This window comes from Chaetura pelagica, unplaced genomic scaffold, assembly GCF_000747805.2.
Source record: "Chaetura pelagica isolate M959 unplaced genomic scaffold, ChaPel_1.0 scaffold249, whole genome shotgun sequence".
NCBI lineage: Eukaryota > Metazoa > Chordata > Aves > Apodiformes > Apodidae > Chaetura > Chaetura pelagica.
Window position 1 is genome coordinate 1,241,613 of NW_009954538.1, and position 23,191 is coordinate 1,264,803.

Sequence of the window (23,191 nt, forward strand, 5' to 3'; positions counted from 1 at the left end):
CAAACTTCTCCCAGAACAGCTTGACATTAAGGCCAAAATCCAGTGTGCGTGGGAGACAGTCGGGGTCAGCATAAACCTGGCCTATGATCTAGGGAAAAATGAGAGGAGCACTCAAGCACAGCAACAGTTCCAGAGTGCAAACAGGGAGCAAACAGGGAGCTTCAGCATTGGGCAGAGGCTCCTTCAGTGTAGCAGGGTGAAAGGGAAAGAACAGAAACACTGTTCCTCCTTTCCTATCAGGCTGGTTGCACGTGGGAATAAACCAGACAAACTTCACATGAAACTTCCAAGACCTGGTGTGGGGCTCCTATTGTGAAGTAAGGCCCAGATGCCTTTTCTTTCTCCCCAGGGTGTCCCTGCTAGAAGATACAGGATGACATGCACCTCCCAGAGAGCTCACCAGTGTCTCACTGCAGGGTCAGCTACTGTGCTTTAGATGCTGCTGGGGATGATGCAGCCCCGCTTGATTGCAGGTAATCACCACTACCTGCATCACCATCCCATCTCTTTCCTCTCACACAATTTGACCACACCACCAGCAAAGCTCCTCTGTCTACAGAGCCTGTCCTAAACAATCCTGTGAAGTCAATAGCATCACAAATTCTGAGCTGTTCTGTTACTGGCAGATTCAGCCCTACCCACAGCCAAAGGGCAAGGGTGGAGAGAACAACCATAACCAGTGCCTAGGACATGTCAGGTGAGAGCTGGTAGTGGAAAGGGCTAGGTGGAACAGAGAGAAGCCCTGCCCCAGCACTCCTAAGTCCCAGTGCTCCCCACCCACCCCACTAAGGTGCACTCACCCCCTCCAGCAGTAGGGGACTTCCAAGTGTAGTAAGAGGGAAGGAACTGACAGCAGAGAGCTTTGGGGTGATCTGGACTCAGATAAGGTCAATATCAATTCAGACTCTCACATGGGGAAGAGTATTAGGTTTAAAGCCTCATTGGGTGTCACAAAATGGCTGTTATTTATAACCACCCAGGCTTTTCTATGCCAGTAACTCAGCAGGACAACCACATCCTGAAACCAGACAGTGGAACGCCCATTATGTATTTTGGCAGGGTAATTTTCTTATCTGAGTGTGTAATTTCTTTTTTTAACATCTTTATTTTGCTAACAAGGAAAATGTTCGTATGCTACTACTCCTTTGTGTTTTCTCTAGATGAAACAGTTGGTTCAATCATGCACACAGATTTTTCAAGTTCCTAAATCTATCACTCACAACCACAGTGTTCTCTGAGAGGAGGGCCCAGTGTAAACAGAACTGCAGATGAGGCCACAAAGAGTTATGCACAGATATCTTTTTGTCCTCATAATCAAAACTTTGAAGATGAAGCTGTGCTAGTCTCTCCTGGTGTTCCTGTAACTGCTGCACTGTCTGTACACAGAACACCTCACCTTTCATCTCTTTTTCCACTGTCTTACACACCTTTTAAGCTGAAAATATCTCCAGCTTTTGAGTGGTTTTCTTTGTTCTGCAGATGGAAGAGCCTGACAGGATGGTAAGACTGTGCATTGGATCAGAGATAAACTAAGCCAACAGACTTAGGGTGCAAGCTTCATTAATCGACCTGCAAAGAGGTTTCAATTTTTCCTTTGAAGTGCCCTCCACAGAGGAGGCCCTGAATTTGCTGAGATTATACAGCTTATTGTTCTTTTAATGAGGCATTAGAGAACAAAAAAAGTATCACAGTTTTAGGGAATATGTCTAGTTTCAATCAGAACTCAAAGGACTTTTGTAAAGATTCTCTCAGTCCAGGAGGAACCTCTGTATTTCTTTCAGTCCAGGAAGAAACTCTCTCCAGGACCAAAAAGTTACAAGATAGTTACCTTCCTTAAAGGAACAGAGGCAGGGTAAGCTTGTTAGTCACAGACTGCACACTAGTGCTGTTAGGTCACAGGCTGCACACTCAAGGCACAGAGAACTGGCTGATACACTATGCAAGGAGATGGCAATGGGGAAGAAATCCATTAAAGATGCTATGTAATGTCCTGGTCTTACCTCACAGAGAACAATTCCAAATGAAAAGATGTCCACTGTCTCATCGTAGCTCTGTCCTGCAAGAAACACAAGACATTCAGTTCTGTGAAAGACAGTTCCCCATCCAGCTATTCCAGGAGTTCCCATTCCAAAGCATATCTAAGCCTGCTCCTTGACAGGGTTTAAAACAGAAGACAAAGGAAAGCTTAAATCTGAGCAGGGTCAGTTGTCCCAAGATGTAAAGCAACTGCATCTTCCTATACACTGCCATCCCATATTTTAACCCTGCTTCTTTCTTCTGCTGGGGGATTAAAGGACAACACACAGAAGACTTGTGTATGAGAGGTCTGAGCAAATGCTAGGGATAGCTATGGAAGGCTTCTGCCCATTCTCATCAACTGCTGTTCTAATGCATCTCTACAGTGCACTGAGTCAGTGCTCAGCTTCCCCAGCAGCCAGCAAGTGCCCAGTCCTTACTGCAGTGACTGCAGGGATAATAAATTACACACTAGCAGCACTTTCCATCTGGGAAAGCAGACTGGCTCCAGCATGCCATTATCGGCTTACAGACACACCCCTCCTCAGCCAGTATCTGGTAAACAGCCTTGCTCTCAGAGGTGATGTCAGACTGCACTCATGCTGTTCTCCTGACAAGTGCCAGGACTGAGACAGGCTCTGAGGAGCTGCCTCAGACTCCAGAAGGGCCTGTAAGCCTTGAGAGAAGGAAAACTGAACAGCACACAAGAAAGCAACATGGAGAAGAAATGAGATGGGGGAGAGGAGCCAAGTACTCCCTTCCCTGGTGGACTATGTTGGACAATTCTGATACCATAGCCAGCCAAACTGCCCAACCTGGTCAGACAGACCTACTCATTAGGAGGAAACTGTATCCATTGTATTTCACCCTCACCAACTCCTGCAGGCTCAGTTTTTCCTCTAAGGGACACAGTTCATCCTTAATGCAATTGAGGGCTGCATGCCAAAAATCAGATTTCCTTGTACTTGGACAAGTCCCACCCCACTCCTGAGGCTTCAGCAAACCTGGCAGCAGCTGGCTTTTCCCTGGATCTACACAACAGCACACATAAGCTTTACCCTGTAGTTTAACAATGCCCTGTCTCAAGGGGCAGTTCCAAAGCATGAGGCTATAACAGAAATTGATCTCAGGTTCAGTCTTATTTCAGGCTTCTTTTGTCTTCCTTGTTACTGAATCATAGCAAGTTTAGTCTGTTGCCCTCATGAAGAATACTGTTAATGAAGCCCAAAACATCATGTGGAGTCTTCTTCTCTGGAGACTTTCAAAACTCATCAGTATGCATTTCTGTGTGACCTGCCCTAGGTGATCCTGCTCTGGCATTGGGGTTGGATTAGATGATCTCTAGAGGTCCCTTCCAACCCCTAACATTCTATGATTACCTCAGCTGGCACAAAGGCTTATCAGCTCAGGTACTGCAAGAGAAGTGCAGCTAGGGTACCTGTGTGTATAAATAAGCTTGCATGTTAGCAGGTCTAAAACCACAGGCTCTAATAGGTTTGATTGTTCCTAGGGCCCAGCAGCTTTCAGTAATCCCATCATCCCTGCACCTCCTCTCCTCACCCTCACCCTGGTATCGGTATCTCACCATTCAGCATCTCTGGGGCCATCCAGTAGGGGTTGCCAACCACCGTGTAGCGCTTCTTCCTGTCACTCTTGCGTAGGGTTCGTTTCTTGGCTGATGGCTTCTCCAAAGTGGGCTTTTTTCTTTCCTCCACAATCAGTCGAGACAGACCAAAGTCAGCCACCACCACCGTCCTGTCCTGCACACAGGAGTCAGTACGAGCTGCTGATTCCTCTCAGCTCCGTCCAGGAGCCAAGAGGCTGCAATTCCTGTTTACTACCAACTACACTGTAAGGGCAACTACCAAGATTTCCTGCAGCTAGAAGAGTGTAGCAAGCTGCCTAGGCAGGTGTAAGACTTCCAATTCACGATCCCAAGTAATAATTTCCTCTCTTTACTGTCTTATTTCCTGTGTGATCTCTAACACTCATCTCATCAATTGGGCTACACTTGCCAGAGCAAACCTGGACCTTTCCTTTCAGACATTCCTATTCTTCTCCTTGGCTGGAAGCTAACTTGGACTTTCACCCTGGGTCATTTGAAGCTTACATGTTCATCTCATACAAACAAAGGCAAGGCTTGAGGAAGTTGAAGCTACGGAAAAATCTTGTGACCTAGCATTTAAAAAAAGAGCACACACATTTGCACACACCTACACACTTGTCTGAATACTGAGTGCCAATTAAAGAGAGTCACCAAGTGGTTAAAAGAATAGAAGCAGCAGTAGAGAACATATCATAGTTGAGATAAAAAACAGAGCTGTACTAACTCTCTTAACAACAGTTGTGAATAGGAGATGCTACCACAGGAAAGGGGGTTAGACAACAGAAACAAGAAACAGTGAAAGCTACATCAGTCTGGAAAATCCTATGTGAAGATGAATCTCCCTTGTTTAGGGCACTAAAAGCCTCTCTGAAATCAGATCCACCCTGACAGAAGAGGGAACATCATGTGGAGAAAACCAAAGGAGGTAGATGACAGGGAGGGGAGCAGCATGCTGCAGGGAGAGGTGTAGCTCACCAACTTGATTAGGCAATTGTGTGAATTCAGGTCTCTGTGAATGATGCACATGGAGTGCAAGTAAGCCTGGAACAGAGGGAGAAAATGTGGTGTTAGGGGTTCTCAGGTGACTATGTCCCTTCACATTTACCAACCTCAACAACCAGTTGCTAATGGTCAGGGAGCATCCACAACACCCCTCATACATCACCCTGCTGAAGCAGCTAACCCTGAAGGTTTGCTCTGTGATGAAGGGACAGTCCAACTCACCATTCCAGAGGCAATTCCTTTGGCAAAGCTGACCTTCTGCTGCCAGGGAAACGGGTCCTGAAAGACAAGTCCGCAATGGTCAGGGACTACTTACCACTCAGCTGGTGACAGCAATTGCTCTGCAACAGGGACTCTTGTAGCCATCAGAGAAAGATCATACAGCCCCAGGAAAAAGGCACTTCCTGCCTCAGGCCACCCACAGCAAAGAAGCCTTTTCCACACAGCTCCGAAGGAGAAGACTGACAAAAAGCCCCATAAGGCTGATACAATAAACAACAGTCAACCTTGTTGAGTGGAAGCCTGCCAGGCTTCCCTACTCACTGCGTTGCGGAGGAAGTCCTTCAGGGTGCCTCCCTCAATGTACTCTGTGAGGAGATTCAGCTTCTTGTCCTTGTACAGTACACCAATGAACTTCAGCACATTGGGGTGATCCAGACTGCGCATCACTTTCACCTGGGAAACAGAGACATCCCGCCCCAAAGAGAATGGAACAAGTCCTGGCAGATCTGCTCTGTGGTGACAAGCACTCCAATGCTGGAGGTCCCCTCCAGGGATCACTGAGTACGCTCAAACCCCAACCTTAAGGCAGTCAATCAACTGTTGCCTCTTCATTTTCACACTGTGCAATTAAACTGATCTTAACTTTCAAGAAGCACACCCTTGAGTTTTGATGGCTTTTAAGAGACAGGAGCTCTCCAGGGCAGCTATCTGGTCAGTACTGCATGTGTCAGGGCTGCACAGCAGTGTCAGGTGTTCATGGAGCTGCCTTAGGCAGCCACCAAGAACATAATTCATCTTAAATACGGTAGGAGTCTCAAATATCTTACTGATATTGGCCTTCGCCACTTGTATTTATGCACAAGGCTCAAGGGATAAATCCTTGCACAGCTTAATTTGTCTAAAACTCAGACTGCTTTTTGTAATTGAAAAATTAATGAACTGGGAGCTGAAGCCACGTTTATTGCTCAGTATGAGTGAGTCACACTTCACTGCAGCAAACGTTCAGTTTGTGTCAGCTTTTCCCCGTGTGATGTCTCCCTCCTCAGTGCCTTGATTCTTGCCAGGTTGCTGGTGTGTTCACTGTCTCTCTGGAGAAGATGGAAGAGAGTTCCACCACACTGCTGGCTCAGAAGCTTTATGAAATCTTGCTCCTACCTCTGTCAAGAAAGTCTTCTGTGTTTCCTCATCACAGCGAATCAGCTCCTTCATCACCATCACCTTTCCTGTTGCTTTGTGAGTCACCTGGTGGAAACAGACACCACAACTACAGGCAAGGTTCAAGAATACATAGCTCTAATGCTCTTGCAACTCTTCTGAAAGAGAGGGTAACATCCCCATCCATCCAGAGAGGAATATAGATGGGAGAAAATTCAGAGACCAGGGATCTCTAGAAAACTGCAAAAAATTTCTCCTCCCAGGATTCAGCAAAGATTCTGTATGCAAAACAGCAGCTACCCAAAGCTGACAGAGGAACATACCAAGAAATCAACAGCATCCCAAGAACCAGAGCTGAAGTCTCCCTTTTAGGTAGTGTAGGGCTGAGCATGCACACAGTCTGTCAAAGCCTCTGAAGGCATCAGCTCCATAATTGCGCATGCCTCAGTTTTCCTTACAGAAAATATTGGCCCAGCATGATGCTGACATTTTGTACACCATACCCAATAACTACACTCTGTATCAGCAGAGGAATCAATGTTCCCTTGCATCAGAAACCAAACCAAACCACCCAAAACTACATTACTACATGCTTTGGTTATATGGGGACTCTGAAGCCTGATGGCTTCTGTAGAGTTTTTCAAACTTACTCATGTGCAAGTAGAACTGGGACATACAGGCTGTTCAGTTAAGGCAGCAAGCAGTTGTTTTACCATGCTCCTTGGGAGCAGTGCATTGCTACCTGCAAGGAATATCCCAGAATGATGGCTAACACACAGAAATCTCCCATAAACATCAAATATTAAAGTTCCTGGATCTTAACATGGAAAGAATTTCCAGTTCCTGAAGAGCTGTTTGCCTGTATCCAACTAGTTCCTGGCATTTTGCTGTGTTCTAGAGGTTTCTTTTAAACGGCTCTGCCTTGCTTGCGTGAGTGAGTAGAAAGGGTCTAAATTCTGATGAGCAGGTTTTCCTAGAAATCCTTTCTCCTTCAGTTGTTTAACTTGGACAGCTCAGTCTTCCTAAGATTTCCAAGTAAGTAAATAACCACCTTCTGTAGGAATAGAAGGGAGCTATTTTGACCAAATACAATACTTGTTGCATTAAAAACAGACAATCTAAAGCTCAAGAAAGGTGTCACTTTTGTGCTTCATACCCTTTAAAATAAAAGGCCTTTTGGAAAACCTCCAGAACTGCAATCCAGAACACAAGACCCAATTATAGCATTTAGGAAGCTTATGAGCTCTTGCAAACACTAGTTCTGTTTGGAACCATGGGACACAGCAAGGCTGATATAGGTGGAATACAATTGCATGGAATAACACAACAGAAGCAAGAGTATAATTCTCTTCTGCTCCCATCTGAAATCAAGCATCCATATACAGTAGCGAGCCAGGGAACACTAGACATTTCAGCCAGGGACATGAAAGCCAGGGATATCTAATACCCAACGGTAGAGGGAAGTGAAGAGGCAAAGACAAGACAAGGCTAAGTGGAATTCTTAAGCTGACATACCAGCAAAACTGATACAAGTGTCATCATGAAACTCTAAGAGGGCAATTAAAACTCCCAGAGCATGCACCAGAACGGGATGGCTATGGGGTACTTGGAGCAGAAAAGAAACGCCTTTGTGCCATTAACTGTGGGGACGCAGATGACAAAAGCATGCGACAGAGGAAAGGTTCTGCTTACCTGGACCTGTTATTTCTCTATGAGCAGAGGAGAAGAGAAATATGCTCATTAGTATGGATCAAAAGCATTGGACTTGTAGTACTGGCTCACCACCTCCCATGGAAGCATGAGATGAATATGGCGGCTGGATGCCTGAAGTTTATACAGGTGTAAGGAGAGAAGTCCTATCACACATGGTGGATGGCAGCCTGAGGAGTTGAGTGCTACACTGCACTGAGGAGCTCACAGCACCTTGGTAAGGCAGGGGAAGCTAATCCTTTGATGCTGTCAGGGATGCCAGGACAGGAGATGCTGAAGCACTCCCCGTGAAGACATACAAGAGAATTGCTGTTAATGGAGATTTTAATTGTGAAAGTCATGCAAGACCTGACCATTACCACCACACTGACAAGCCATTTAGGCTCTGCTGGGGGTTCAGAGATGGTCACTACATGAGCCTGGCAAACCCCCAAGCATGCCACAGTAAGGGTGGATGAGAAATGCTGTACTGGGGAGATGAAGGCACCTCTTCTTAAGAAAGATGCTTGTTAGAGAAGCGTAATTTATTCCTCATTCTCCCCACCTCATCCAGGTGGTTGCTGTGACACAGGTACTATGGAGCTCTAAATCTAACTCAGGAGATGAGTATGTATGGCCAAGGTCAACATTCAAAGGGGACAAAGTCAAAATCACCTGCAGCCAGAGACACTCATGCTCAGGGCATGGAACAGAGAAATGGATCTCACTGAGCAAACCAGGTGAGTTCCAAGACAGATCACTATCAGCAGGGCAAAGGCCACCAAGACAGCGGAAAAGGATCATGAGATAGGCAGACCGTGCTGTAATCAAAGTAAACAATGATTGTTTAGGGACCTCTCTCACCTTGATTGCTTGTCCAAAAAATCCTTTTCCTAGTACTTCACCATGGATTAAGTCACAGGGCCGGAAAATTTGCTGGGAGCAGCTAGAAGAGGAACGTAGGGATTCAGAACGACTGATGTCACGGCTCAGAAGGAGAGGTTCCTTTGGAGAACTGGGGCCAGGAGACTTAGAAATGCTGTTACTTCGCCTAGGAAACAAAGAAGACAGGAAGATCAGGGAAGCTGCTAGGAAACTTTTGATCTAACGTGCCATCCTCAGCTCCTAAGGGACTCGCTTCTAGATCTGCTTCAGTTCTCTTCATATTTCAAAAGCCAGGTGCTCTCCCAGAACCATGGAAGCTCTTTACAAACCTAGGGTAGCTTCCAAGTCAGAGCTGCCCAACACCACCCCTGCAGGAGCACTTTGAGCCAGAGATGGAGCTCTGCAAACAGGGGGAGGAAGTGTGAAGATGCAGCACCTGCTATCTCCAAACAAAGACTAAAATACCGGTAAATTACTAACTGAGAAGCTGAGTACCCCAGTCTAGGAAGATAAGATTGCTCCCAAATCCCAGGTCTCAGCCATATTCCCCTTAAGGACACGTTCTTCCCCACCCATTAAAGGCTGGTAAAAATCTGACCTTTACATTTTCTAACTGAAAAACTTGGCAGCTTTTCTATGTTAAATGTAGAGCTCCTTATTTTCATTAAGGGCAGTTTGCCATCCTGAAAGGGAAAGGAGAGAGTACCTGGCAACAGCAGAATCTGCAATCGCAGGGCCCAGGCACAGAACAGCCCAGCCAGGTAGCACAGGGCAAAGACAAGCTAGGGCAGAGGCTTCCAAGCCTTTACCTGAGGGAGCGCCGCCGGAGCGTTCCTTCCAGGTTCTCCTTGATGTCCAGAGGAGAGAGGGAGCGTGGGGAGATGGGTGGCTTTATGTGAGTGGGAAGTCGGGAGTCCAAACGAAGCCGGTCCAAGCGCTGTGAGACGGGGTCGTGCTCGATCAGCAGCTGAAGCGTCTGGCTTGTCTTGCGAATCAAGTCCTCCACCTGCCACCAAACCAAAGGACAGGATGAGAACAGGCAGAAGGAACACAAAGGACAGGAGATAGAGGAGAAACAGCAGAATGTCCCTCAGGAGTTCTGTGAGATCAATCCATAGCTGTGGTTTAGTGACATGCACCACAGCTCTCTACCAGACAAATGAAGCTAGCAACACAGTTCCTCATGCTACCCAAATCCTCTTCTTTCTGGTCAGCTACAAATGACCAAACACTTTTCCTTTTCCTCCGAGAAAAATCTAAAAACTTCACAAGCTGCCATCCTGAACTGTGCTGCAAAAAAACAGCTTTGCAAAAAGGAACATGGAGATTTATCCATCTGCTGTGCTCCTAATGTTCTCCTCAGCACCAACAGTAAAACCCTTGCATAATGAAGGTAATGGTGGTCTTGCTACACTCTTGCAGCATCACCTGATCTCTGTATAAGGCATTTACTTGTAAATACAGACATCAGATACATTTTTTGCAGTGGGAGACTCAGCAGAGCCTTTGTCTATTAGCAGTAGCCTCTAAAAGGATCAGAATAGTGGACTTCACTAGAAATACATGAGAAGTCCACACAGCCTCTCTGTCCTCTGTACACAGATGTACAGTTTTCTTTTCACCTCCCTTCATGCTTGCCACAAAATCAGAACTGCATCCTAATTGTGTTTCCATCTGTTACACTTTCCTCTTCAGCTGGAAGGGGTAGCAAAGCTTGTCTTCATATTTATTCCTACCATCAGTATGAGTACAACGGGTGTATACACACTGTGTGTAGGGTGTGAGAACAAGTGCCATGAAAGAGAAAAGCTGTAGGAAGGCAGATGAGAAGGAGGCTTCAAAACAGAACTCTACCCACCTCCTCCACCTGTAACGTACGAATAGGAGCTCCATTGATCTCCAGGATACGATCAGCAGGATGGATGGCATTTCGGACATCTGGGCTGATGTGCATCCTGTTAACTCTAAACATGGGAATTACAGCCCAAAATTATAAAAAACCCATTTGATCTCTGATGCATCCTTTCATATCAGCACTCTGAAAAATACTAATCTACCAACACAGGGAGCTACCATTAGACCAAATGTTGAACTGGTCTGGGGAGAGCTCTTCATTTGCCCAATAGCAAAAATTGTTAGTCCATTATAATTCACCAAATGTTTTCTGTTCAGTGAAGGAGTCAGCACTCGGAAATAAAGTTATCAATTAAGGTCATCACAAGAGCCAAATGGAGACAAACACAAATGGCTATAAACCAACATATGTCCTTGTGCTGAGACAGATCCCTCCAGCTGATAGAGCAGCTGACAGGGCAGCAGCACCGTGGAATTTTTACCAGCTCCCTCTGCACAGACATATACCTTGCACACAACCTTGTCATACTCACTCTTTCACCTGGACACCAGTGGCATAGCTGGAGCAGCCACCTTCAACAGACACGGAGAACCCCCTCTTGCCATCAGTAGCTGCTGGCATGGAGATGAGGGTCAGTGTATAAGGCAGCTGCTCACGCAGAGACTCGGTGGAGTGTTTTTCTATCATCGGTGTCAGCACAATCTGGTTATGGCATTTTCCACTAAAAGAAGAGAAGAAAGTCATGATGGCAGTGTCGTATCCCTGCCTGCCAAAATCACACTTCTAAAGTTCACTCACTGACCACAAGCTATCATTTTTAGTGCATACTCCTTTCCTCCCTCCCTCAAAAGGCAGTTTCCTGGCATTCCTTAGTGTCGCATTCAGCTGAACCGCACTGAGCCAGCTCAACACAGCTTAGACACCCAGCAGGGAGCAGCTCTGTGGCAAAGCAGGCAGCTCCCTCTTACCAGTAGAGAGTGGAATGTTGCACCAGAGCATAAGTGTCCCCATCTTCAATGATCACTTTGCAGCTCATACAAGCAAAGCACTCGGGGTGATACTTGTATTCACCAGCCACCTACAAGACAGAAAGGGGAGTCGCTTAGCAGGGCCAAAATCCATCAGCAGAGGCAGCTACTGCCTTCTTCTCAAATTAATACACTAAGTTAGATCACAAAGTGGCAGTTTTATACCTGAAAGTTAAATTAGCCCCATTCTGAACCATACGTTTCCTGAACCCCATCCTTGGTACCTTGTTCACAAAACTTCTCTGAAACAAGTATGTCAACGTGCAAAGCGACGCTTGTGTCCCAGGAACCTCTGCTATATTTGGCAGCTGCTCAGCTATCCAAAATAGTTAATAGTCTGCTGCAGACTAGTAAACAAGATATTAAACCTTCCTGTTTGGTTGCTCTTGGCAAGATAACTAACTTTACGCCTGAATTAATAAAGCTGAAAGAGCTTTTTTTTTTTTTTTGGCAGACAGGCAATGCACAAATTCAGGTACTTTACCGCCAGCTGACAGGAAAAAAAAACACAACAGCGAGCTGAGATTGAGACAACAAAATACCTTTAAAGAATACTTTTATGCATGGATCTCTTTTTCTGTTTTCCTTATAAGAACTTTCCTTACCAATGGTATTTTGCAAAGACTTCTGCAGGGAATGAGAAATTGTCTGCACTTTCCTCATTATTCCCTTTGAGGTAGCAATCATATTACTGAGTACCATGCTGCTTTTCTTTAGGAAAAACAATGGTTGTGTTTCATTCTTGACAGTTTTAAAGGTTAAATATTTGCAAGGCTGTGACAAGAAGGGTAACGTTTAGGTGAGCCCCATATTGTGCAGGCAGTGTTCAGTGTTGCAAAGAAATGGGAGCTAAAACTACTTCAAGACACCATCAGCCAGAAAATCACTCTGGCCACAGTCCATGTGGGACGTGAATGGTAACCTTCCCCAAGCCAGAACCTGCTGCTTATCCTGAGCTGAGAGGTTTGACTCTGCAGCACAGTGGAAAATCACCCCATGGAGACACAGAGGCCCTGTGCTACAGAAACTGAACCATGTCCCCTTAACCACCTTCCTCTTTCTCATGCCTGTGCATTTCAGCACCTTACTTTCTTTGTTCATATGCTTCAGATCCTCACAACTCTCTCCTTTAAGAGTTACCCCCATTCAAAATTAGTCTCTTATCTCGAAGATGTGCACATAAGGTTCCTTTCTAATCTCTGATTAGAGATTAGAGTAGCAAAGAAACAATTACCTTCAGTTTATTTGGTTATCTGAATAGCTAGGGCAACTCCCAACTGAGTTCAAGGAGCTGGAGACAGGCATGACCTGTCTTTAGAGTCCTTACCATCACAGGTCCAGTCATCAGCAGAGAGCAGCCATGGCAGGATTCCCCAAACTTCCCCCAGTAGTCTTTGTGACAGTACAACTTTCCATCTTTCTCATAGTACCAGTTAGTGAGGGGATCCTGACATTCAGAGCACCTTGAAGGAAACAAAGGAACAAGGCTCTGGTTGGCAACAAGTCACAGATCAATGGAAAAGCTCCTCTTCCACATGGAGAAAACAGATGTGCAACAGAAGCTCACCACCAGCTCTTCTAGCTATGGATGTACTAAACCTCCCAATTTTGCAATGCTTTTTCAGCAGAGAATTAGCACCAAATCCAAGGGTTTTAAGGAGAGGTGGTATCAACCAATACAAAGGAAAAAGACAAGCTTCCAAAGTGTAACACAAATCCATCAGTAAGTTTATAAATTCTGCCTTTTAAATTTTGCTCTTCTGCTTTCTTCCTCTTCCTGGACACAAGTTTTCCACTGCAGAGTTTCCCAGCACACAGACAGCTCAGTTATTTTCCTTTTCAGTGTTCCTATAGCATCACACCATTGTGCCAGAGCACCCATCTCCTCAGCCACTTTAGGAAAAGGGAAGAGGAGGCTAGATCCACTTCACTATGAAACACAAAGCCAGTTTTGCACCACCCTTTGTGGAAAGACTTTATATTCTTCTGTAAGTAGACCTCTCTCCCAAAAGGTCAACTGCAGCATTTGAGGGGCAGTTTTCAAAGCAGTTCATCCTTTGAGCTCCAAATACTGCATCCACCAATTAACTGTAATGAAAGTCTTCCACCTCTCCCCACCAGCTCCTCTTCCTTTCCTTCTGCTGATGACAGCACATGAGGAAAAAAACCCCAGCCGATCAACCAAAAAAACCACAAACTGTTTCTTGAATTTCATGGAGTCTCAATATATTTTACCTATTAGTGCCAGTTTCAATTTCAACAAGCAACCTTTATTAATCCTCTATCTACACCTCTCCAAGAAACAACATCCCTTAAAAAAATAGAAAAAAAATAAATAATGCAGCAGTTCTATAGCAGGTATTATTGTAACAAATCACAAGCAACAAGCAGAACCCAGATCTTCAGGCATCCTGAAGACAAAATACTCCTGCCTCAGCAGGATGCACTGGGCAAGGGAGTTTAACATCTGCAACGTGAAGGTGTGACTGATGGAGAGATAAGACACAGAGAGCACAGTTGCATCACCAAAGACTATTCCATTAGCCCTGGGCAGCACGTTCTCAGACTTGAAAAGAAAAATGAGTCTGGTATTGGCCTTTTCTAAGTGCAAAATCCAAGGCAGGTTAGTCACCAATAACTAGTTCAAAGAAGCATCTCAAGGATCAATGCCATGTATGCCATCAATGCCTTTCCCAAAGGTGGAAAGAAGAGTTTGTCCTGTCCCTTACCTCAAAAATTGCCCATTACCACACTGGTGGGGAACCAATTGCACCAGGGTGGGGGTTTAGGTGGGCATGTGCCTTCCTGGACCACAGGCTTCTCCACAGCCCCAAATGCACTCAAGTCAGTTTGTGGCAGTGGAGGTGCACTTTTTACATGCTCCCAGGTCTAAGATGGGAGCTACTGTTGACTTCACCTTTCACAATCTTCCCAAAAGTGTGTTTGTGCCAAAGACATTCCTTGGAAACTCCATCAGCATGTAACCAGCGTGATGATATGTTAAGCTGGTCGTGCTCCAACATGGAGAGTTATTTGCTCCATCTCAAGAGACTGCAAAGCAGCAAGGTGAAGTTGCTTGTAAGCAGTGTATGGTTTTAGGGGAAAACACACTTCATGAGGTAGTTAGTGCCATATCCTTCCCTCAGGAAAGTTACTCCTTCTAGTGTACGTGGCTTTTGTAGTGTTTGTTCTCCCAGCTGGAGAGCTTCAAATCCTGCTGCTCCCCCCCTTCTTTTCCTCAGTGACAGGAAAGAACTCTAGCACGTGCAACAAGCTCTGCCAATTTTGTCTGAGGCAGAGGGAGCAGTAATTTAACATTGCTATTCGTGGTACCTGCATCATTACAGCTTCAGCCTTGGGGCACTGTGATGGTTACACCCTGTTCATGGTATGCAAGAGACCTAGAGGGCATTGCAATGAATTCTGCCTTCAACCACTGGCCTTTGGCTTTCATTTGCAGTAAATACCCCATGCTGGATGATCAAGTAGGTGAGTGGGAGAAAAGAGCAAGTGGAGACTAACAGCAAAGATTTCTATCACCTTGTGGCAGGAACATCTGGCTCAGCATGGGCAAATCAGATCCCTCAGACTTATCCAACTTCTGCCTGCATGCCTGTACCAGTGTGTGCTCCAGGAGTGATTACATCTTCAAACAGGGAGCTGTGACCAGACCTGCGCCTGGGATACAGACAGCAACACTGGAGACTGCTCCACTAGGACTTTAAGACTTGCTTTCTCTCCAAGTTCTCTCCAATCAGGTCGGTTATTTTATATATTTAACTTTTTTTAAGCACAACACCTTCCCTTCCTCACCCCTCTTCAATTTCACCTTCAACCACTCATTTTTCTCCCTAAAAAAATATAAAATTTCTGTAAGAGTAAGACAACAGCAGCCCTGTTTAGATAGACTCCAGAGGATCACGTACACTTGCCTTCCCTTTGCCTTTCCCCTACTTATTCATGGTTTGATTCCAACCTTACTTTGATTAGTTTGCTTCCATCCGGAAATAAGCAATGGTATCTAATTTGCAACACACCCATAGCAAAATAAAGGTAAGGGGGTGGAGCCAGCAAGCAGTCAGTTCTTTGCTATGCAGTTAAACAAATCTGGGCAGGACAAGTCTACAGCTTAAGGCTCAGAACCCCACCCTGGGCAGTGAGGCAACAGGAACAAAGCAACCAGCCCCAGAGAGGCCAGATGCTGCTAAAGGGTCTAACTGGCCAGTAAGAGGATACACTTGGCCCACACTGCCAAGCAGCACCTGCTGTTACTTACCACACATTCTGGAATGTAGAAAAAGGCTTTAGCTCTGGCAGGCATGGAAAACTGACAGCCCACAGGTATAGTTTTAAGACTGTTTCAACAGTTTCACCCTAATGATAAAGGTGCCACATGATTGCTCCACATGCCTCTCATTGAAGAGCTGTCAGAATTTTATCACAGAAGATACAAGAGTTACCACTCCTTCCTTCCCCTCCTCACCAGAGCATGTGCCATTGCATCAATGCTATTGATTGCCAGGGCTCACAGCAGCTGAGACAGGAATACAACCACTTCTAGAGGTATTAAGCAACCTAATCTGTCAGTAACCACAACCAAAAGAAAGGAAGACTTCTTGCTCCTCTGTCTTTTATAGATTAGAAACCACTAATCTCCTCCATTATTTGCTATTCTTATTACAGAGTAACAAAGCATGGTAATCAAGTTTCTTGGAGGACTGGTAACAGCCATACTCGATGTGCTTCTTCTTGCTGCCCAGCCACCATTTGCAGAGCTGCAGAGCCCTGCTCTGATTATACAGTCCCATGCTTTATGATTCTTCACTTTCCAGCCTTGCTTATAAAGAATAAATTAATCTGCCTCCCATAGCCATCCTCCAGGAGCTCCAGGCAGCATCTGGGTGCAGTGTTCAGCCCTGATGTTCTGTAGCACAGCAAGTGCAGAAAGGGTTCACAGATTGCTGCTTGATGGATACTTGGTTTTGTGGGGGGTGGTAGGAGGATCAGGTCACAACAGGTAACCAGCCTGGTTTTCATCGAGATGGAGATTCAATTGATGTGGCATCTCTTTTACATCTAAATGAAAGCCAATACCCTCATGGAAGCAAAGACTTCCCTGGCACAGAGGAGACAGATTCCTTTGAGAAGGGCTCATTAATAAAATCCACCCCCCACACACACTGTCAGGCTAGATCAGTTAACGCTAGACAGGCTCGAAAAAGCTGTGGTTCCAATTCTGCAGGCAGAGCAGGGGAGAGGACAGTCACGCAGACAGAGCTGCAGAATAAAACATAACCCAGCCTGTAGCTACCCCAAAGGCTTCTCACCCCAACTTAGCAGAAGGGTGTGGGTTGGCTAGAGAAGAGACACCAGACAAGGAAGAAATGCTAGAAGACAGACTAAGTACTAGAATACAGTGTTTAAGCTCTGATTATGCAAAACCATTTCCACACAATTAGGAGAAGGTGTATCTATGGCTTAGCATGATGCCCTACAAATACTACAATGAAAGCCTGCTCACTTTCCTTCTTCTGAAGGCAGATGCTGTTTCAGAAAGTAGCCTAAAGAAGCTTAGCAATTGCACAGCAGTATTTATTCCTACCCTGGATTGTTTTCACAAAGACTCCTTCCTCCCAAATCAGTACAACAGTGTGTTTGCAGGAACAGGATCAATACTGAGCAAATCTGAGTGGAGGGGAATAGGAGGGAGACAATGAAACTGCAAGCCTTGCCTTTCCCCATCCATTCACTGTATCAGCACATCAGCATCAGTCACCATCCTGGCTATGTTCACCCCCACTAAAAATTTTCGCTACGGAGATGTAACGCAATCAAAGCCTTATTCTGTAGCTTTCACCTTTCTCAAGCCTCGTTTGTTTCATTAGACCACGAATGGTTGTTAATATTAACAAAAATATCACAGGAAAAGAATCCTTTCCATGTTAGGGGAAGCGTGCTGCTTGTCTCTAGTTACCTACAAAGTATCTGATTCCTTTTCTCAAACATTAAGCCCTGCCTCACTGCAGTGCCTCACCTTCTTGAGCTCAGATCAGCACGCCTTACCTGCCTCACCCTGCCCCGTGCCCAAGCACAAGCAGCTTTGGAAGAGACAGAAGCAACAGCAACCTTAGCAACCTCATTCCTCTGGCAGTGGAGCAAAGCACAGGGGCACAGGGTGAAGTGGCGTGTGTAGATTGCTCTGGAAGCGAGCTGGCTTGCCTGGGCTATGCAGACACTGCCTCACAACACAGGTGCTGTTCCCTCATACCAGAGAGCTGCAGAGAGGCTGGTAATAAGAACCTTCCCTGTCTCCTCCTCAGAAAACAGGATCCCAGTTTGAGGCCAGCTGTTCCCAGCACACAGGCACTGCACCTCATTCTTCCTGGCTTGCACAATAACTACTTAGGACACCATCACAGAGGGAAACAACACTTTAAAGATCCACTGCTAAACCTGCACAACACTTACCGAAAGGGATCCTTGGGAGTGAAGTAAGCTGGGGCAGACAAGTAACTTCCCATCTTCAACACTGGATAAACCGGCTCAGCCACAAACTTGTCCAACTGCCTCTGAACAGCTCTGTTCTGCCAACATGGCAGCAGCCAGTGCTCATTTACTCTTGCGCTGATTCAGACACTTCACCTCTCTTTGAAGCTGCCCAAGGAACGCCAGGTCTCGCGGCTGCTCATTGCTTTTCGGATTTTTCCTGGCTCCCATGAATATCACCATCTTCTCCTGCACTCAGCAACAGCAGCACCCTTGGGAAGGACAGAAGAGCTGCCCACCGGGCTAGCTGGACATGCTTCTGCAATAGTTCTTGCGAGCTCTGCTGCCTGCTAACTATTGTCAAGTTTTCCCTTCTCTGGTTCCACCCAAGGGTGGGAGGGGAGGAGGAGCCATTGCAGGAGGACAGCGTGTGGCTGCTGAGGTTGAATAAGCTCTACTTCTTCTCGAGGGGCGGAGCTTTGATCCAAAGAGGGGCTGCATTAGGAAGTGCTGAAAGATAGCAGCTATTACCATGGGCATAAACGTGTAACTGTTCCTTGCTGCAGTGGCACATTCTGATGAAGATAAGGAAGGCACAGACTGCCAAAGACAGCGAGACACATCAAATTAAGATTTACTACATACCTTCCGAAATCTCTCAGTGAGCAGGGTTATACTACTGTCACAGTGCCTACAATCTGTTCATCCTCTTGCAGGAGGTAACTCAGTGTGCTTCATCCAAGGAAAAATCACTTTCTTTCCAACACTGTTTTAACAGAGATCATTGCAATAATTTAACCTAATCTTCATATCCTGAGTGGAAGCTGAGACATAAATCAGCACAGACAAGTACTCTCTCCTGCTTGCAGCACATGTAGTTATATCATTTTGCTTGCTCTGAAGCCAAGCATGATCTCTAGTGGCCTAATCAGCTAAAGCTGTTTGCAAGACACTCATAAATGCAACAAACATATGCTGCTGCACTGAGTCCTCCCATTTTTTGTACAGTCAGCAAAGCCTGGCATGCCTGAACACAGCCTGAAAATCATGCTATGTTCCAGAGGCAAGAGTACTCAAAGTGCTTTTCCTGGAGATGCTCGTCTCAGCTGGCACATTGTTCAAGGGACGCTTGGGGCTGGGACAAGGCAGTCTTGGCTGCTGGTCTGACAGCTGCTGTTGAAGTAAGCAGAAAGTCAGGCAGCCCTTTACGTTGTTTTTGGTTGTGGTTTTGGGTTTGGGGTTTTTTTTGTTGTTGTTTTTTTTTTTTTTTTTTTTTTTTTTTTTTTTTTTTTCTTCTAAAAAACAACAAATTTTTTGAAAAAAAAAAAAATAAATTAAAAATCTTCATTTTCACCCCATTCAGTGCAACTCCTAAGCCTGGCTGTAAAAGTGCAGTGAAGCCTAATGCTGCAGAGCCCGATGTGGTTGTCAGTTCCAGCACGGGTCTAATTCCTTCTGACATTTCACACAGCTCTACTGGAAGCAGCAACACGGTGAGTCTGTGTCTAGGAATGCACTCTGGTCTCCCACATTCTCTATATGTTGCGTGCTGAACTTGGGCCAGCGCTCACAATCCAAGGCTTCCCGGGCTATCAGCACCACCCCACAACACACACACACCGCCAGTGCATGGCAGAGCCCCTCCCCTGACCAGTATCACCTACAGACAAAAGCTTTTCCCCACAATTCTGCTGCCATGGGCTGAACTCCCTCCAAGGTGATTCCACGTGACCTCATAAATCCCAGCGCTTCAGACAAAACCTTTGAAGATTTGATCCACAGATGCGATAAGCAGCCAGCTAGTCTGTGAATGAAGCCAGCAGATAAAGCCCAACTTCAAAGTAATAAAAACCACCCAGACAGCAAAGCAACTGGGAAGGGATTTTGTTTTAGACTTCCTTAAGGCCGAAGGACACATAGTCAAATGTCTATTTAAACAGGAAACATCTTATCAAAATGATTTTGCTTTTGCAGCAAGCCCCAGCAGCAGCCATTTACTTTTTCCTACACAAAATTCTCTTGTTACTTCTTGTCTTTTTTATTGTCTCTATGACCTTTTTGAAAACACAAAAAGGCTCTGGAAAAGGTGTTAATGTGTTCGTACATTCTAGGTCTGAATTCCTGCCAGAATGACTGTACTTCAAAAATGCTGATAAACAGGTGTGTGTGGGGGGGACCTTTTCTATGGCATTTTAATGATATCATCTCTGAGGGCCAAAATGCACTGCAGCACATTTCTTTTTCACCAACTTAAGTCAGATATGAGCACCTTCTCTCCTACAAATGCTGGCAGCATTTCCACTACAAACATGTAGCCATCACAGGGGGTTGCCTTCCTCACTGTGGCTTAGAATTGCATAAGTAATTTTTGCCAGAAATAAGCCTGAAAAATATAACTAGGAAATAAAAAGGAACAAACTCATAACCTCGATGAACACTTCCCATGAAATTTATTGCAAATGGAGTCTCAGACATCCAGGTTTATCCCCACAAAAGCACATCCCACAGCTCCTGTGATATTCAGGTGATCAATATCCTAAAGCAGCTGGGGTTAGGCTGCACACCTGGACACCCTCACTGTCACATAGGCCATGATGTCCAACAGCCTGGCTACAGAGAGGTGCATTGCTCAGCATATCTACCAGCCCTTCAAAAATGTGATAAACAGGTGTGTGTGGGGGGGGACCTTTTCTATGGCATTTTAATGATATCATCTCTGAGGGCCAAAATGCACTGCAGCACATTTCTTTTTCACCAACTTAAGTCAGATATGAGCACCTTCTCTCCTACAAATGCTGGCAGCATTTCCACTACAAACATGTAGCCATCACAGGGGGTTGCCTTCCTCACTGTGGCTTAGAATTGCATAAGTAATTTTTGCCAGAAATAAGCCTGAAAAATATAACTAGGAAATAAAAAGGAACAAACTCATAACCTCGATGAACACTTCCCATGAAATTTATTGCAAATGGAGTCTCAGACATCCAGGTTTATCCCCACAAAAGCGCATCCCACAGCTCCTGTGATATTCAGGTGATCAATATCCTAAAGCAGCTGGGGTTAGGCTGCACACCTGGACACCCTCACTGTCACATAGGCCATGATGTCCAACAGCCTGGCTACAGAGAGGTGCATTGCTCAGCATATCTACCAGCCCCAAGACACACAGATTTATGCTGGCACAGAGAAGCACTGGGGTATTTTTGGGACTGGTATAAGCTGGGGAAGAGGAATCTGCTTTGTGCCTGAAGAATCTGCAGCCAGCCTTTGTTTCAGCATGGGTGCAGTTTGGAGGCTTTCCAAATACTTCAGTACAATCCCAACACCTCCTTGTATTTCCAGGGCACTTACATGTAACACGTGCTTTGCTGCTGTTGAAAGACAGAGTCAGCTCCTGACATCAGCTACTGAAACTAATACTGTTTTGATACGCACATACCTCTGAGTGAAAGCTCTTGAGTAAACTAAAACGGGCAGTGAAGCTCATCTCCATTACTGTCCAAGCAGCAGCAGAACTTCTGACTAACAGTGATGCTTTCTTTGTACCTAACACCACTAAGTACAACATGAGGATTGAAATAGAATTTTTATCTCCACCATACTTGCCTGAATGGCTGCAAACCTCCTGAGTATGTGCAGGCTGAAAAGTAAACCAAAGAAATGCAACCTATTGAAACTTCGTAGATGATATAGTTTTAGAAGCAGTGACTTCTGATCTGTAAATGCAGCACAGATGGCAATAAGACCAGCACTCAGATCTCTGCATCTTCACTCACTTCCTAACTTCCTGCTTTTAGTCTGTGCAGATCACTAAACACCTCAGGGAAGGATCCTGTCTCACTCATGTGGAAAGGCTACCACACACTGGGCTGTGTGAGTAATTCTAATTACCATGATATCATAATGCTCTGATAACAATGCCCTCAAGGACAAGCTGTGCAAGTCTGCAAGTCATCAAAAAAAAAAAAAAAAAAAGTTTTTACTGGAATGCCCAACTCCTCCTTAAACATAAAGAGTCTACATCCGTGTCCGTAGCTGATAGATTTCCTTGAGGAATGTGGCCACATCAACCTGCACAGTGTTTCTTTGTTCCTTTGGATTTTTAAACTCCTGAACAGTCACGGTGATCTGCATACAAACAGGCACTTAGCAACTATTTCTCCCATAGCAAGCTGGTGAATTTCAATGCTGATGGGTACACCATCAAAGAGACATTCCCAGGAGTCTGCAGGATTAGTGGAAAAGAGCTCTCACCTCTGAGGCCCCATCATTAGCTTTCTCTAACTGCCAGAAACTGGAGAAGACTGTGAAGAAGAGATTCTTGTCTTCCTGCTTCTACTATAATTCAGCTACCTTCTGTTACCAAATTCTGCTCTCGAATTCAGCTGCTGTGTGTACAAGCCTGACTGTGTTAGTAGCTGAAAAGCTAAAGGAAGATTTAAGGCATCAAACATCCACACCTCTGCTTACATTTTTATTTGTCAACATTTGTACATTTGAGCTTCATATCCTGTCACTGTAGCTCTATTTGTCCTCTTGTCCATGGGGAGGAAGCAATTCTGGAAAATCAAGGCCTATGCCAACAGTTTGAACCAAAATAAGTGATCCAAAGTCTAAAAAATAGTCTATGAGAAAAAGCTAGAGCCAGGCTTGCTTCAGTTTAGGACAGACTGATGAAAGACACAATTGCTGCTTTCAAACAGGAAAAGGTTACTTGACTAACAGAAGGGGGAAAATGCTTGTTTTCCATGTCCATTGCAAACTTGATTAGAAAAAATGGATTTAAATTTCAACAAGGGGAATTTCTGAAGATAGGAGGCAGAAGCTTCTAACACTAAGGGTAATTCAGTGCTTCCAGACATAGTCTGGGAGACTGAAAACCTACAGTGATAGGAGATTGTTAGGTGACCAGTTTCTTGATCATTGCTAAGCCATGGAAATTATTTTCAAGCATAAGATGAAGTTTAGTAAATATCCTAACAATGACAGAAAAAAGATTTAGAAACCACCCACAGTCATTGAGTTTATCTTCCAACCCCAAAACAGGTTTAGCCAAGCACACTCTTCATACAAGTGTGCCTGACTTGCCTTCCCCTGCTCCTGAATCAAAAAAGAACCAAAGTGATTCACTAAGTTTTGCTGATCAAAAAATATTTCTATAGCACCCAAAATATGCCATTAAATACAGAAAAGTTACACCTTTGTAAGACAATCACATCACAAGAGCTGGCAAATTAATAGTGTGTC

General features: G+C 45.1%; 1 protein-coding gene across 1 annotated transcript in view; it reads right to left on the reverse strand.

The window, feature by feature from the left end:
* The window catches only part of LIMK2 (LIM domain kinase 2), a 19,882-nt gene extending 1,854 nt beyond the window's left edge, over nt 1–18,028 (reverse strand). The window contains exons 1-14 of the mRNA XM_010004818.1: nt 17,927–18,028; nt 12,786–12,921; nt 11,399–11,508; nt 10,963–11,151; nt 10,434–10,539; nt 9,385–9,581; nt 8,555–8,741; nt 6,002–6,088; nt 5,168–5,299; nt 4,847–4,903; nt 4,598–4,663; nt 3,602–3,776; nt 2,001–2,056; nt 2–88 (exon numbers count right to left, since the gene is read on the reverse strand). Coding sequence (XP_010003120.1) covers nt 2–88; nt 2,001–2,056; nt 3,602–3,776; nt 4,598–4,663; nt 4,847–4,903; nt 5,168–5,299; nt 6,002–6,088; nt 8,555–8,741; nt 9,385–9,581; nt 10,434–10,539; nt 10,963–11,151; nt 11,399–11,508; nt 12,786–12,921; nt 17,927–17,979 — 1,638 coding nt within the window. The 5' untranslated portion in view covers nt 17,980–18,028. The remainder of the gene's footprint in view (nt 1; nt 89–2,000; nt 2,057–3,601; nt 3,777–4,597; nt 4,664–4,846; nt 4,904–5,167; nt 5,300–6,001; nt 6,089–8,554; nt 8,742–9,384; nt 9,582–10,433; nt 10,540–10,962; nt 11,152–11,398; nt 11,509–12,785; nt 12,922–17,926) is intronic.
* Between the last annotated feature and the right edge of the window lie 5,163 nt (nt 18,029–23,191).